The sequence below is a fragment of the Dysidea avara genome, chromosome 4, assembly GCF_963678975.1.
Source record: "Dysidea avara chromosome 4, odDysAvar1.4, whole genome shotgun sequence".
NCBI classification, from domain to species: domain Eukaryota; kingdom Metazoa; phylum Porifera; class Demospongiae; order Dictyoceratida; family Dysideidae; genus Dysidea; species Dysidea avara.
In genome coordinates this window covers 1,136,584-1,152,174 of record NC_089275.1, presented here as the reverse complement: position 1 = coordinate 1,152,174, position 15,591 = coordinate 1,136,584, and the positions used below count along the sequence as shown (strand labels likewise).

The window sequence follows — 15,591 nt, the reverse complement described above, 5'->3', positions numbered from 1 at the left end:
CATAAACCAGGTACACAGGAGTTGGAAAGTGGCTAAAATATGTTGAAAGGTGACTGAAATTTATTGCACTAATAAAATGATTAATTAATTGTTTGCATATCAAAAGTAGACATATGCTCACAGAAAATTTACCTGTGAGCATTCTACAACATATGGTGACTGCTTTATTAGAGTATTCCAATCTTTAACCACTCTTCCAGAGACTTGCTGTATTTACTTGCTTAAATTTCCAACCTATCTTTCAGAGCAACATGTGCACAGTTGGTTGTCTCTATAATTCTTTATATCACACCATTATTATAATGGGACACAAGCTTCTCTCCTCAACTGAGAGAAAGTCATGAATGATGAATACAACAAGTGCACGCACATGCAATCAAAAATCAGGAAGATGAACATTTTGAACACAAGCTAGACAAGAATATTACCTAACAACATGGGATGGTACCATGTACACTGGTGTTGTACTATTGTTTATGTAACTGTATTAATTTTGTAGCTGTAAATTCTCTGTTTTTGTAGCTAATTACTTTATGTACACTCCTGTATGAAAGAATGGAATGCCGAATATTGGAGTTTACATAAAAAATCAATCAATCAATCAAGCACTTTTGCAACCCATGCATACTGAAAGTAATGGTGCCACCCGCCCCAGTTAAATCAATTATCGTCTGAAAAGTGAAGTACCTGTTTGCTTTGTTGTCAGCTGTGTTCAACCCATTACACAGCAGTACAAATCGAGAACTGTTCGAAAAGCACTTCTGCAATCAAAACAGCCACTATGAAAAATACAGACAATTTCCGTTATGAAGAGATGCCATCATGTGCTATCACCAAATTGACACTTTTCGCTGTTAGCAAAGATGAATGGGACAAAAAGGAGGACACTGGTAAGTGCATCATACATACTATGGTATGTCAAAAGGCACCTCTCGGGCCAAAGCAATGTCGAACAGTGAAAAAATAAAGCCCATACCCTTAGCCGCTATCGAGTTATGCTTGTCTGAAGGCAACAGTCGGTAGAAAATTCCATCAAATTATTTTTAAAACTCCGTAGCAACTTGTTGAACGCGTTTTGGGTCGATCTGAAAGCTTGTTTGGGCTTAGTTTTACCTAAGCTTCGTTGTCAAGGAAAATTGAGGCTGGTTATTTTGTGGGCCACGCCTACTATTTTGTGGTCCCTACTATACAGAATTATTGTACTGTATGATAAAAAACCCAAGATTTTTTTTTGTTAATTTGTGTCACCAAGAGGTATGGATTACAACCTCACCAATCCATATAGTCTGTACAAACACACACCTCTGATCAAATTAACACCTCTACTGGTGACAGAGAAGTGATGATAATGTCAACCAAGGGGAGTCCATATAGCACAATCATCAAAAATTTAATGACATCATCAACTTTACAAAAATTAAGGCTTGTTAATTTCACTGGAGAAGAAGTGGCTACCTCCAGCTCTTGAGAGCTTCTTCGTATTCCTCCTTGGTAAAGAATGGTTGATCAACTAACCTGCAGGGAAGAAAGGGGTGTGGCTTAACCTGCACATTATACTAGTGGTCACCTGATCATGATTTCTCCACAGAAGAGACAATCAGCACACACAATCTCATCAATTTGCTCCTACAACAAGTTATACAGTGACACCTTATATGGAACAGACACTAGGGAATTTTTCAAGCTCATATAATTCAGTGGAAGAGCATTAAGTGTCATTGAAACGCGCCCTTTTTCGGCAGTAACTACTTAAGGTGTGGACAACATAACATAGTGAGGCATTGTTCCTGTCTACATACCTAGAATTATACACATGAAAAGGTGTTTCCTGTCTTTAGCAATTAAAAAGAATTTAGATTGCGCTTACGTCATTTCAGCCCTCCTCTGGTCATTGTACAGGTTATACCACAGCTTATATTACGACCTCTTGATCACATAATACACACCTTTAATTTGCTCTGCTCAGAAGCTGAAACATTGGAGTGGAGTTGAATTAACTCTTCCAGCTTTTGTCTGTGTAAATACAAACAATAATATGATATATGAGATAATTGCACAGATACAAATTGGAGTACAAGTAACAGGACCTAAAGATGGTGCCTTGCGATACTTGGCTAAAGGTAGCTTCTTCAGCTCTAGTAAGACAACACTACCCCAGAATCATCAAAATAACACAGGTGATATTCACAAGTCAATACTTTGCCACCTTCTCATCCACTTTGTTCAAAACATTCACATCAGCAGAGAAAGAAATCTCTACAAACAATACTTTTGGTCCCTGTTCTGATAATGTTCAGTCATGTTGTGTACTACTATGGGTTGGTTACAGGAACAATAACTATTTACTTAGCCCTGAAACCCTCAGAGAACTTTTCGGAAATGCATGTTTACACAATATGGGTATGCATGGTGACACTAGGTGGGATAACTTAATTCTTACAGCCTACATTTATTAAAAGTCTGTTTACTGGGCTACTTGGAGAAGGTTAAATGAACACTTTAACTATAGTGACTTACTTGTTATGATGTGATGAACAATGACAAGTCATGTCTCCATGTTTCAAAATCTTGCCTAATTTCGATTATGGGTTTACTCACGTGAGTCATATTGGCCTGATAGACAATTTAATGGCGAATCAAATGGAAGTTGCTGCAAGATGATAGGAGCAACATTTTATAATGGTATGTAAAGGGTTTGCGTGTTTCCTTACCAAAAAGTTATTTTCACGGCTAGTTTTGGCCTCACCATTTAGCGTTAGGGTAAAACCCTAGGTATCAATTTAATCCTTATTACATCACAAGTAGAATGACGTAAATTGCATAGCCATAGGATGGATGTTTCATAAGTTACAGCGCTTTGTGCAAGACATGTGTACTTATTAAGTTAAAATCAAGTTTTCTGGATTATGCGGGTTTAAGGGTTAAGTGTGTAACTGAAACGGACCAGGTAACATGATGTACAATGTTGCTCCCCACTACTGTAAAAAGTCTAGTACATACCAAAATATGAGTCACGGAATTGATATAATAAATACATGATAGTACCACTACTGCACTACTCAGTTAAACTCTGCACTATGCTCAAACAACTAGAACATATTCTATAGACAATTCAAAACATAAAGACTGTGAAGACTTTAAAATGTTCAGTACAAGTGAGTTTGGAGGCTTTACAACAGCATCCCATACAGAGTGTATGTACAGTATTTGGCCAGGATGTGTAGCATACAACATTGTTGTAAAGAGAGCACGTGTAGGACCACAACACTAGAAATGACTGTTCTATTTCGTCAACAGATGTATGTTCTATTAGAGCATATCAATAGATATCACCAAACTAGCTCATTTGAGCACTTTAGTGACCAAGCCAGCACACAGATGCTCATAACTGGTGAGCTGTTATATTGACCAATGTGGATACAGTAGCAGCTACTACCAGCATTACATTACAACTGGTAAACAACCCAGCTACACTGTTAACCCTTACATCTGCATACACCGATGTTATTTTTATAAAGTTCAAAATACTCACAATTGTTATTATTACGTGATAGCTTCTAAACCAGCAGTGTATGAAACTTGTCTACAGCGGTTTGCATGAACCTTGCAAAAAAAAAATTATTCGAATTTGATGCATGCGCATATTCATACAGTAGTAAATTATAGACTTTGTACCGTACTGGAATGGCACTCAGCTATGAAAAGAAATGATTCCTGTCTTAACCATTGTCATCAGGTACCACTAAAACACTTGCAGCTACTTTTGACATCTAAACTGATAAAATTCCACTAGCGCAAGCACCATCTGTCTGGCACATTTTTTGCAAGGTTCACACAAATCGCTGTAACTACATTAGTCCAAAAGCCACCTATCACTGGAATTACACCTGTTGGACTACTTAGACAATCACTGTAACAACATTCACTAGCTTGTTATGGTATGTTGAAAATGATGTCTGGTTCCCCCCACCTCGAGAATGCATGCATGGTTTGGTAGCCATTTTTATACATGTCTGACTCGTGTGATCTTTATATACCATGATTGGCAAGCTACTAGTGTTTATTCCAGCTTGATACAGTGAACTGGGAGGGAGTTAACCATTTTCTGAAAATATACATTTGCATGTGGGTTTATTGAGTAAATGTGTAGTTTCTTAGCAAGTTTTGACCCCATACTTTTATCGAAGGGTAAACCCCTAGGTATTATTTTATTCCTTATTACATTACAAATACAATGGCACAAATTGTGTAGCCATAGAGTTATTGGTTCGACAGTTACAGTGCTTTGTTTGAGGACATGCATAAAAGCCAATTTATTAGTGTATGCATTTTCAGTGTACTGTTGCTAAAAACCATGTGCAAGTGTATTGGTTGAGTTGTACAAAATTAGGTATTCATATTTTTGTGATCTTACAATCAAATATCGACACATGAATAATGTGTCATAGTGGAGTATTGCAATATTCCAATTTATGAATCATACATTACTATTGTTAGACCACCATTACTGCTTGAATGAAGAAGCTACACAGAACCATCTATGTTTTCCTCCATTTAAAAGTTACTACTACCCTAACAACCCCTCTACCGTCACCATGACAACTCACCGTTGAGGTCCAGTCAACTGCTGAGTCAGTTCAGTTATGAGACAATCACTATGGAATGTGTGATGACATGGAAACAGGTAGAACCCCTTGGTTAGTAACGGGTAGTGACATAATCCACACTTGGCATCTGGTGGAATGATGCCATACCTGTAAGGGAAGGAGAATGACAATCTCATTCACTGCATTACTCTAATACCGTGATCTATAGAATAACTTACTTGTTGCGTACTTCATGTATATCAGCTCTGATGGACTTAGCACTGTCAGTAGCTCCCTACACAGGTGGGGAGTAATTTGTCGTAACATTTACGGAATACATTGCTCACTCAATAGTTGGGGGACAACACAAATCTGAAGGACAAGTAGATACTTCACAAATACCTTTTGACTACTGTAACACAACTGGCTGTTTTTAAAAATACCTTTGGCCATCAACTATCTTACTGGTTATTACAAGTTTAACAGCAGGTTAAACAGGGTTAACTGGCAGGTCAACAGCACTACACATCCATCCCTGCTAAGATGCTTCCAACACAGCACATTCCCTTATGAGGTGTCCATCTGGTCGTTATGGCAGCATTCAACATTGCACATTCCTTAAAGCATTTGTCCCAGAGAGGACAGCTTGGTTGAGAAGGTAAACAAGTTATGGGTAGGGTTTGGACTCCAGAGGAGGTGTCAGGTTGCTAAGGTAAACACATTCCTAGACAGGGTATAAACGGACTCGCCAGCATCTCTCACTCCATTGTGTTACTCGGCAAGTGCTAGAAGTTTCAGGAGTGCGTGTCTCTGAATTTGCTTCAAGACCACCAGACTTGAGAATGTCAGAAGAAGAAGTTCCTCCATTTTCATCAGCTGCACCTGCTCCACCAGTCACAGCTACAAGCTCAGCTTCAATCAGCAGCTATGCTGTTAACCCAGTCTCGAGTAGCTTCTCAGCAGAAACAATTCAGCAGATTGCGGGAGCTGTGGAACTAATTCTTCAATCTTCCCCATCAGCTACAAGCCCTTTGCAGTGCAGTTCTTCTACCACGGTAGGAGACCCAAGGCCATCATCAAGACCATCCAACACGAGCTCAGCCAGTGGAGGTAAGCCCTATAATGTAATCTAGTTACCAACCGATAGAGCTCTAATTTGCAAGTCCTGACAGCTAGGAGTAGTTTGCATTCTTATGTGGGTTTTTTCCATCAGTTTGGACAATTTGTCCCTCCAGCATTTTCTATGTTAGAACTTATACATTGAAGCAGACAAGAATTCTTAATTCTTGGCTACCGTATTACCCAAGAGGATTACCCTCCTTTTTCTAAAGCAGCAAACCTAACATTTTGACTGGTCAGCACCCACAGCAAGAGGTCACACCAGAGGGGGATGCATTTGTGGTTAAGTGTTATATATGACCCAGAAGCTGGTAGACATCAACTACCAGTTCCAAGCAGCAGAAGCTAATTGACATTTAGCTTCCAGCAGTATAGGCTGGCACTCATCAGCCTCAGACAAAGGCAACAGAACCAGTCAAATGTTAAGCTTAATTATCAAGCAGCTTACCTAGCAAAACTAACAAACAAAATTTGAGAGCAACTATCACTACCAGTCAGTAGTCATCGGCCACTAAATGGCTCATTATACTTGCAAGGACCCACAGGTCCACTGTACCAAGGCAGCAACTCATGTGTGTGTATTCCTTTTGCAGGAGTACCCCTGGCATCCTGGCCGTCATTGCCTATTGATCCACTGCTGGTACCATCCATTCCCTCACTGCCATCTCTACTCAGCAGTGCCAGCACATCTGATGTACTACCCAGTACCCCAGCACCCTCGATGGTTGTGGCAGAAGGAATGCCCCCTCTTCCAATTAAGCTGGTTGAAAAAATCAGGCGATGGGAATTTGTGGACCTGTCTTCACTACTCGAAGAGAATGCTACCCAACCAGCTGAACTAACAGTCAATGCCGCTGGACAGTGGATACTCTCTGATTCAGGACAGAGAAAGAAAAGGAGTCATATCACAGATATACTGTCATGGATCCAGGCTTTTTCCAGGTTTATGGCAGTATTACTTTCTGATAACAATACTACCAAAGAGGAAGCAACAGGGTTGGCAGCCCACCTACACCTAGTTCTACAGCTGTCCAATGATTTGGGAACACAATGGCTAAAATATGATAAGGATTTTCGAGAATGGGCAGCAGCCAAGTCCTTAAGGAAGTGGAGGGAGCTGAACTTCCCCATATACGGACAATGTCTAGCAGCCCAACAAAAACAGACGTGGCTTCTTCCTGCTACAGCCAAAGCACCACACAAGGAGGCAATGGCAAGAAAGAGGGCTACACCATATTCAATTCCTGCTGTGTGTTTAAAGTGGAATTTCAAAGGATACTGTGATCGGCAACCATGCCAGTTTGCCCACAAGTGCTACCATTGTGGAAGACCGCACCAGGGAAAAGACTGCAAATCTACAGCAGGAAAGTATTACCCTCACTAAAGGGCACTGGACTGATTAACTTTATGCTACTCATGATTAAATAGTCACATTTTTTTGGTTGTTTTTTCAATAACATGATAATACATAAAGGAAATTAAATATCACTTATAGGTAGATAGTTGTAAGCCTTTGAAGTGTTTGCTCTTGGGTGATCCTCTGTCTCAAAGTGACATAGGTCTATATAGCAGCCCAGCCTTAGTAATATTTCACACCTTTCAGTCCCATCAGCATTCACTTATAAAGGGCCAGCATTTCCACCTTGGGGTGTGATCACTGCTTGGTCCTTTCACATTACAGGCTTGCAGCTGAATCTATCTCTCTTCAAGAGTGGTATGGTGAATGATGGCAGCTACCATTACATGGAAGACCTACTAGCTCTGAGTAGTCACCAAGGGGCAGCAGGTGGTTCACCCTTGTATGCTAGTAGTCACTCTCCTTTAGTGTTGGAGAGCTGGAGGAAGTTGCTAATACACCACCCAGACAGAATGTATGTTAATTACATATTGAGCGGAATTGCAGAAGGCTTCCGGATTGGCTTTGATAGGACACATAATCTGCGAAAGCATCTGAAAATATGCCATCCAAAGTGCCGTCAGTTATCTCAGAATACCTGGCCAGAGAGGTATCTCTCAACAGAATGATCAAGCTTCCTAGAGGAGTTTATCCCCAAGATGTTCACATCAGCCCTCTGGGTGCCATTCCAAAAAAGAACAAACCAGGCAAGTGGAGATTAATTGTGGACCTATCCTCTCCTACGGATCATAGTATAAATGATGGCATCTCTCTCCAATTGTCCAGTTTATCGTATGCTTCTATTGACCATCTATCCTCCATAATACTGCATGAACACCAGGGTTGCTTTCTAGTTAAAGCAGATATCAAGGAAGCTTACAGAATGCTTCCCGTCCATCCTGAAGACCAACCTCTCCTTGGAGTATGTTGGAAGGACTCAGTGTATATTGACAGTGCACTGCCTTTTGGCTTGAGGTCAGCCCCCAAAATTTTTTCTGCTGTGGCTGATGCAGTGCAGTGGATTCTCCAGAGCAAGGGAATCAGTAATAGTCTCCATTACCTGGATGACTTCATTCTTGTAGCCAGACAAGAAGACGAGGCTACCCTCCAGAAGAAAAAACTGGTATCCTTATTTGAGGAGTTAGGAGTTCCACTAGAACTATCCAAACTGGAAGGTCCATCCCAGTGTTTGACCTTCCTTGGCATAGAGGTAGACACAGTGGCACTGCAGCTCAGACTACCAGAGGAAAAGTTAATCATACTTAAAGAGCTGTTATGGGACTGTGTTGAAAGGTGTTGCATTCTGAAGAAGTCCATTCGCAAGAAAGACCTTCAGAGCTTGGTGGGAATGCTCCAGTTTGCTACAAAAGTGGTCCGCCCAGGCAGACCTTTCCTCCACAGATTGTACTCCATACAAGAGATTGGAAGCAACCCAACTCACAATATTCGCTTAAATGCTCCAGCAAAAGCAGATCTTTTGTGGTGGTTCCTCTTCATCGAGAGATGGAATGGCATATCCATCCTGTGGGATGTGCAAAGACAGACCGCAGACATGACTGTGTTTTCGGACGCATCAGGATCATGGGGTTGTGGAGCCTACGGATCCCCACACTGGTTTTCCGTAAAGTGGTGTCAGAGACTTCAGCCACTCTCTATAGCTATCAAGGAATTGATCCCAGTTATTTTTGCTGCTGCCATATGGGGAAAGTTCTGGTCAGGCAAGATAGTACTGTTCAGAGTAGATAACTTGGCAGTGGTAGAAGCAATCAACTCTACCTTCTGCAAAGACCTTCACCTCATGCACCTGATTCGTTTATTGGTCTTCTTTGCAGCCCATCACAATTTCTGGTTCCATGCAATTCACCTAGCTGGTAAAGACAATAAACTTGCTGATGCTTTATCTAGAAATAACATATCTTCTTTCATTTCACAGGCTCCCCAAGCACTGTCTCATCCCTCAATAATTCCTCCCCCACTAATCACCCTGGTGACACAGAACCTCACTTGGACATCCATCAGCTGGATGAAGCTGTTCGAGGATACTTTGCAGCTGCTTTAGCTCCCTCTACTCACAAGACCTACGCTGCAGCCGAACGTCGCTATCTCACTTTTTGTAATAGTTTCAACCTCAATCCTCTACCAGCCAAAGAGAGTACACTCTGTTACTTTGTAGCATGCCTCGGTCAACAGGGCTTGGCCCACAACTCCATAAGCACCTACCTTTCTGGTGTTCGGCAACTACAGATCTCTCATGGACTAGGCGATCCTCAAGTGGGCCAAATGCCATGTCTAAGGTAGGTACTAAAAGGTGTCAAAATTGAAGCTGGAAAAAAGGGAAAAGCACCCCGTGCTCGGCTGCCAATAACTCCAGCTATCCTTCGAAAACTGAAGGGAGTGTGGTTTCAATCAGAACCCTCTTCAATGTTATGGGCAGCTTCATCAGTGACATTTTTCTCTTTCTGCCGCTCAGGAGAGATTACAGTCAGTCCAACATACGACCCAGAACACACTTGTCCCTGAGTGACCTCTCGACAGACAACAATTTCAATCCATCAGTGATATCATTGAAACTAAAACACTCAAAAACTGACCAGGGCAGAATAGGTGTCAAAGTTGTCATAGGGAGAACGGGGGATGACATCTGTCCAGTGACCGCATTGTTAGCATATCTGGCACGGCGAGGCCCCCAACCAGGTGCCCTGTTCATCTGTGACGATGGCTCACCTTTACTGAAGTCAAGATTTGTGGAGGAAGTTCGGTCTGCACTGACTAAGGCTGGCCTCCCAGCTCAGGACTATGCAGGTCACAGTTTTCGAACAGGAGCTGCCACTACCGCAGCTACGGTGGGAATTCAAGATTCGGCTATACAAATTCTGGGCAGGTGGAAGAGTTCATCTTATCAGCTATATATCAGGACTGCTCCACAACACCTGGCTGCTGTCTCAGCAAGGCTATCATCATGCAGGATCTGACTCACTACTGGCCAGACTTTGAACTGTGTTATAGCTGATAATTTACAATCCATATAGTAGGTCATACATTTGTGTCTGTAGGGGTATCATTGAAACCACATGTGTCACAAAATTTTTGTACTAATCATCAATCAGTGTAAGTCATCATGCTTGAGTATAGCAATTTTACAGGTAGAGTCCCAGCAGTGAACAAAAGTACAACATGTTGTTTATATGGAATACCTGAAAGGGAAGTAGGGATACAATGCTGGCATTCACCAGCTTATGTGGCACTGGTATCCCTGTTTGTGGTTTCGGTGGTATCACGTGACCTGTCAAGAGGTAGGACATCAATGCAGTCTATATTGAAAGCCAATCAGCAAAGTCATGTGATTAAACAGGTCTCCAACCCTATGGCAATAACACCAAACTTCCCATATATCCATCATACTTACAACTGTTATGGAGACCGATAACCAGTTAATGATAACCGTACAACTAAAGATTTGAAGTATGGCTTCACTAAGATTCGTTGTGCAGTACAGTAATGTTCAAGTTTTTCCCTCACAACCACTATTCTAATATGGAAGCTATATCTCATTAGACATCACAGGGAAAATTTGTTATTGATGATTTGTGGAAATGTTTACAGTGTAGAGAATTATCACACATGCTAGATTCCAGGGTTCTGCCCAGAAATTCCTGAGTGGTGGCCTAAAGTTAACATTAACTGATTTGCTGTGTGTTATATTAGAGTATATTGCACATGTATATAGATATATGCAAGAATTGTACTGGTCGGATTAAGAGGGTACTGGTCGGCTTTTTAGAGGTACCGGTCGCTTTGAACCACTGCCGACCAGTGTGGACAGAACCCTGATATTCTGAACAGCCATTATTTCAGATAAATGAGACTATAGGGGGCTGAGAAACCTTTACCAAATTTTGGTCCAGGACTGCTAATACTCACAAGTCACCTCACCTTCATTTCAGACTTCAAGTTCTCAATATGAGTATTGTATTCCTTGAGTGACTGACATATGGCTTCCTATAGTGGCAGGAGAGATCATATGATTTAACAATGTAGACTTGCAGCTAGCTAAGGACTCAACAAATGAAAAGAAAGATTTTGGTGCCAACAGGTTAGTTCCCATGGAAAGCTTACTACAATCACCACAGGATAGCAGCTCACCTTAAACTGGTCGATGGTGACAAAGTCTGGGAAAAATGGTAAGATATCCTCTATCTTGAGGAATGCACAATCACTGAGGAACTTCATCGCCCTGAGGGTAGATAATACAGAAGTGATCATGTGTGACACCCATTGGTGATCACATCACATGATCATCAACCATACCCACCAGCCACACCCACTCACTGGTTGATATTCTGTTCCTCCTCAATTACATGTTTGGCTATTCTCAACCACAACTTCTTCTGTAAGCTGTCATCATGCATCTGTCTACCGGCAACCTCTTTAGCAAGATCAACGTCAAACTGAGGAGGAAAATAAGATAGTGACAATACTACATATATTACGATCAGACATGTTTGTAAGTATGTAAGTAAGTACACACAACTACAGTTGGCATAATATAGAGACTAGGAGCTGAATACAAACACTGGGTATAATATCCTTATATGCAGAGCCATATAACTGACACTATAGTGACCAATAAGTAGCCAAATAAGGACATGTCAACATGTACTTGAAAAATCAAACAGTACAGTAGCACTGTTTAGTAGGGATTGCCCCAGTTGAGAGGCTAACTCGAGATACTCTAATAAAGCAGTCACCATAATACAACAGCCACGTGTAATATTCTAATAGAACAGTCACAAGTGAAGATCTCATGATAAAACTAGTGAGACAAGATTAGATATGTGAACGATACATAGGTCTGTTGGAAAATTCCTATTTAACAATTGCTTTGACTTGTCAACGTAAGGATTTTCTCACAGAGCTATGTTGTAACACCATCATTCATACAGTGTTTTGTTGCTTCACTATATAGTTTTTATCACTTAGATCCCTATTTCATTTCTAAATTCCTTTTTAATATGCTAGTAATAATGAACCTGTAATGTAAAGTGATAAATACAGCTACAGTATCAGAGAGCTGTATTTATCACTTCTATACAGACTCGATCATTACACACACATACACACAGATCTAGAACTCACCGTCAGAGCAAGTTGTACAGCTTCTTCAAGAAGTCCCATAACTGAGTAGACATGTACGCAAGCTCTGTCCACCTTCTCTTCCTGACAAACCCTGAGAGCATAACGAGCGTCATACGGCACTGTAGTGTCGACCTGTAGTGACATCACTGGGTAAGTGATAGGACGGACACACACACAGATGCACACACAACACACACATACAGACGAACACACCTACCTTATAGGTGTACAGATACTTCAGTAGCTGAGCCTTGTTTGACTGCTTGGCATATAGTGATAATATGAAGTTGTGAATTGCTGTCTCCCGGTTACCAAGTTTCTGAACACAGAATTCAAGATATCGTATAGCTTCCTTCATCTGTGGAGAAATAATTTCACAACTGGTGGTGGTAAAGTAATTGCCACTATTACATACTGAAAGTAGTCATTACAAGCTGAAACAATCATAGTAATTTAATGGCTGGTATATGTACATTGGAATCTGCGAAATCTGGACACCTTGGTACCAGCCAAGAGTGTCCTGATTATCAAGGTGTCCTGATTATCAAGGTGTCCTGATTATCAAGGTGTCCTGATTATCAAGGTGTCCTGATTTTCCAGGTCGGTTTATCTACTAAGGGATACTTTGGGACCTTAACTAAGTGTCTGGATTATGTAGGTGTCCTCAAGTGTCCACATTAACAGATTCTAGTGCAACATTAATACAATGGGATGGATCTAAATAGAGTCCGTCCAGCTATGTACAATATCCTATAGTACTAGTTACTCTAATAGAACATACACCAGTAATAGAACAATCACTTCTAGTGCACAAATAATTGGGGGGTTAGTTAATCCAGATTTGGATAATGAGGCCATATTAATATACACAGCACATCACCATAGTTACACAACATATCACTATGGCAACAGGATGCACACCTGATGAGATTCAGTAGCAGTCGGCTGATTACATTGTATTAATGATGGTATCAACCTCTTTGGTTCTAAACTTTTACCCTTTTCTATCCAAGCATCGACTGTCGCTGTGGGGATGTGCTGCATCAGCAGTGGGGAGAATTTGTAGAAGAGGTGGGCAGAGCCTACACTGGCTGTCAACACTTTCAGGACTTCCTTGTAGCAACCTTGTTGAATGTGGTAGTTGATAACTCTCTCGTGGTCTGAAAGAATTACATGGAATACAAAATACAATGTTCAGGAACCGCACAAAAAACAAACAAAATATTACTACAGTGGAGAAGTGGTTGTGCACACTAGTCCAATACGAGGAAAGTATACTTGAAAAGTACATAAAAGTATTGAAACAAATATCCACCCATCAAGCAGAGAATTGTTTTAATTACTCTAATAGAGCATACAAATTATTGAACAAATACTCTAATAGAACAGTCATTTTGATGTTAATCAAACATCCAGCAAATCAAACATAATCAAAGTTTGACTTTCTACTGTATCATACAGTATGACAGTACTGTATAGTAGGGACCACAAAGGTGTGGACATGGCCCATGAAAATACATCACCCAAAAACCAGCCTCACTTTTCCCTGACAACAATAAAGCAGTATTGGTTAGGTAAAACTAAGCCCATAAACAAGTCTTCAGGATCGACCCAAAATACTTTCAACAAGTTGATATGAAATTTCAGAATTTTCTAGAACATAACTGACAACGAAGCGTAGTGGATACTTCACTTTTCAGATGATTATAGAGAGCTGGGTGCGCGGTGCCATTTCTTTCTTTTAGTGTGGTATGCATGGGTTCACCAGCCGTAATAATTGTATTTTCAGTACAAAAAAAAATTACTAGAGTAGGGACCACAGCACATCGATAAAAAGTACTGAAACAAGTTGGAGTAGTCCATGATATTAAATCACAGTAAAACAATAAGAAGTGTTATATCCCTACTGTGCATTTCTGTTATGGTATCTTAAGCACAGTAGGGATATAACACTCCTTATTGTTTTACTGTGATTTAATATCGTACACTACTCCAGCTTGTTTCAGTACTTTTATCGATGTGCTATGGTCCCTACTCTAGTTGAAAATCCAGTTTATTTTTGTGTACTTGTATGTATAGAAATACTATAGGATATTTAAGCAATAAATATAATAAGCAGACTGTTCAATTAGAGAAATTTACTGTGCTACATTATATAATCAAGAGTCCATAATAGAGAGGGACTCATTGATACAATACATACTACATTTGATAGCCTGGTTCACATGCACGTTCATTACCTCTCATTAGTCCAGCAAAGAACACCATATCTTCCACACATCCATGACTGGCCATGAGGTCATATATTGTACGACAGTTAAGCTCCAAACACTCCTAATATGGACAACATGATGATGTAATGAGAACGAACTTACTAAACTATTACAAAGTGACAGCTTGTGTTCACCTAAAAAGTTATAACAAAAAGGTGAACATGTGTTTACTCCTAATGGAGTACAGTATCTTTACTTCACATTCACCACTTAGTATTTTTTTCAGACGCTTTGTTCTTGGTGAAGAATGGGCAAACAATAAAAACCTGGATATCATCTTATTAACCTACTCAAAAGGAGTTCAAAATCTTTGTTTCGTTGCAGTAGATGCAAGGATACAGAAGTTTGTTTACATCACGTCAAAACAAAAGTACACAATCAATCTTTCTTCATTAATTTCATTTTCATATGCAGTGAAGAAAGGTGAAAAACTTACACAGTCAACAATTCCTCTATTCATTGTGAACAGGATGGCACAATTTCAACTTCGTGTAACATTCCACTTGTAAGTTATAACCATTCTAGTAAGCACCTGTGATTTATTTTCCCCATTCTTGCTGTACAAATTGATCTCTCTGTTATTGCTACTTTGTAGGGCTGTAACTCCTCTCAAGTTATTGGCATATGAGGCCAAAACTTTGCCAGAGCAGCATTTGGCTAAGTAGATTATAAATGCATAATAAACAGGAATTTGAAAAATGCACAATTGTGTCGGGTTTTTGCAGATCCGGTCACAAATGTTTCTAGCATATATAGGCTACAGGGTGTATGTGAATGTTAACAGATTCTATACAATACAAGAATGATACAGTCACACACACGGTAAACATACCTTTAACATATCCTTCCTTAACATGTCATGGAACTCTCTCTGCAATCTCTGTTTCTCCTGTACCCTCCCCTGATCTTGTAGTACTCCTAACTCATTGAGGTAGAGCTCTACCAGCCATGTTGTCAACATTGTACACTGGGTCTTGTCCTGTGGATTAGATGAACACTAAACAACAAATGTATGGCAACATTCACTCTGCTAGCCAGTACATATACATGTTGTAGTGTCAACTATTTTGATTGGCTCCAC

The 15,591-nt window shown here is 40.3% G+C and overlaps 1 protein-coding gene across 1 annotated transcript in view; it reads right to left on the bottom strand.

Moving 5' to 3' along the window:
- Positions 1-1,365: 1,365 nt before the first annotated feature.
- The window catches only part of LOC136252826 (vacuolar protein sorting-associated protein 18 homolog), a 36,303-nt gene continuing 22,077 nt past the window's right edge, over positions 1,366-15,591 (bottom strand). Inside the window, exons 14-26 of the mRNA XM_066045402.1 lie at positions 15,343-15,489; positions 14,478-14,571; positions 13,159-13,397; positions 12,455-12,595; positions 12,238-12,369; positions 11,431-11,549; positions 11,245-11,335; positions 11,035-11,100; positions 4,826-4,881; positions 4,608-4,754; positions 1,947-2,013; positions 1,568-1,626; positions 1,366-1,515 (exon numbers count right to left, since the gene is read on the bottom strand). Of these exons, the coding sequence (XP_065901474.1) occupies positions 1,452-1,515; positions 1,568-1,626; positions 1,947-2,013; positions 4,608-4,754; positions 4,826-4,881; positions 11,035-11,100; positions 11,245-11,335; positions 11,431-11,549; positions 12,238-12,369; positions 12,455-12,595; positions 13,159-13,397; positions 14,478-14,571; positions 15,343-15,489 (1,422 nt within the window). The 3' untranslated portion in view covers positions 1,366-1,451. The remainder of the gene's footprint in view (positions 1,516-1,567; positions 1,627-1,946; positions 2,014-4,607; positions 4,755-4,825; positions 4,882-11,034; positions 11,101-11,244; positions 11,336-11,430; positions 11,550-12,237; positions 12,370-12,454; positions 12,596-13,158; positions 13,398-14,477; positions 14,572-15,342; positions 15,490-15,591) is intronic.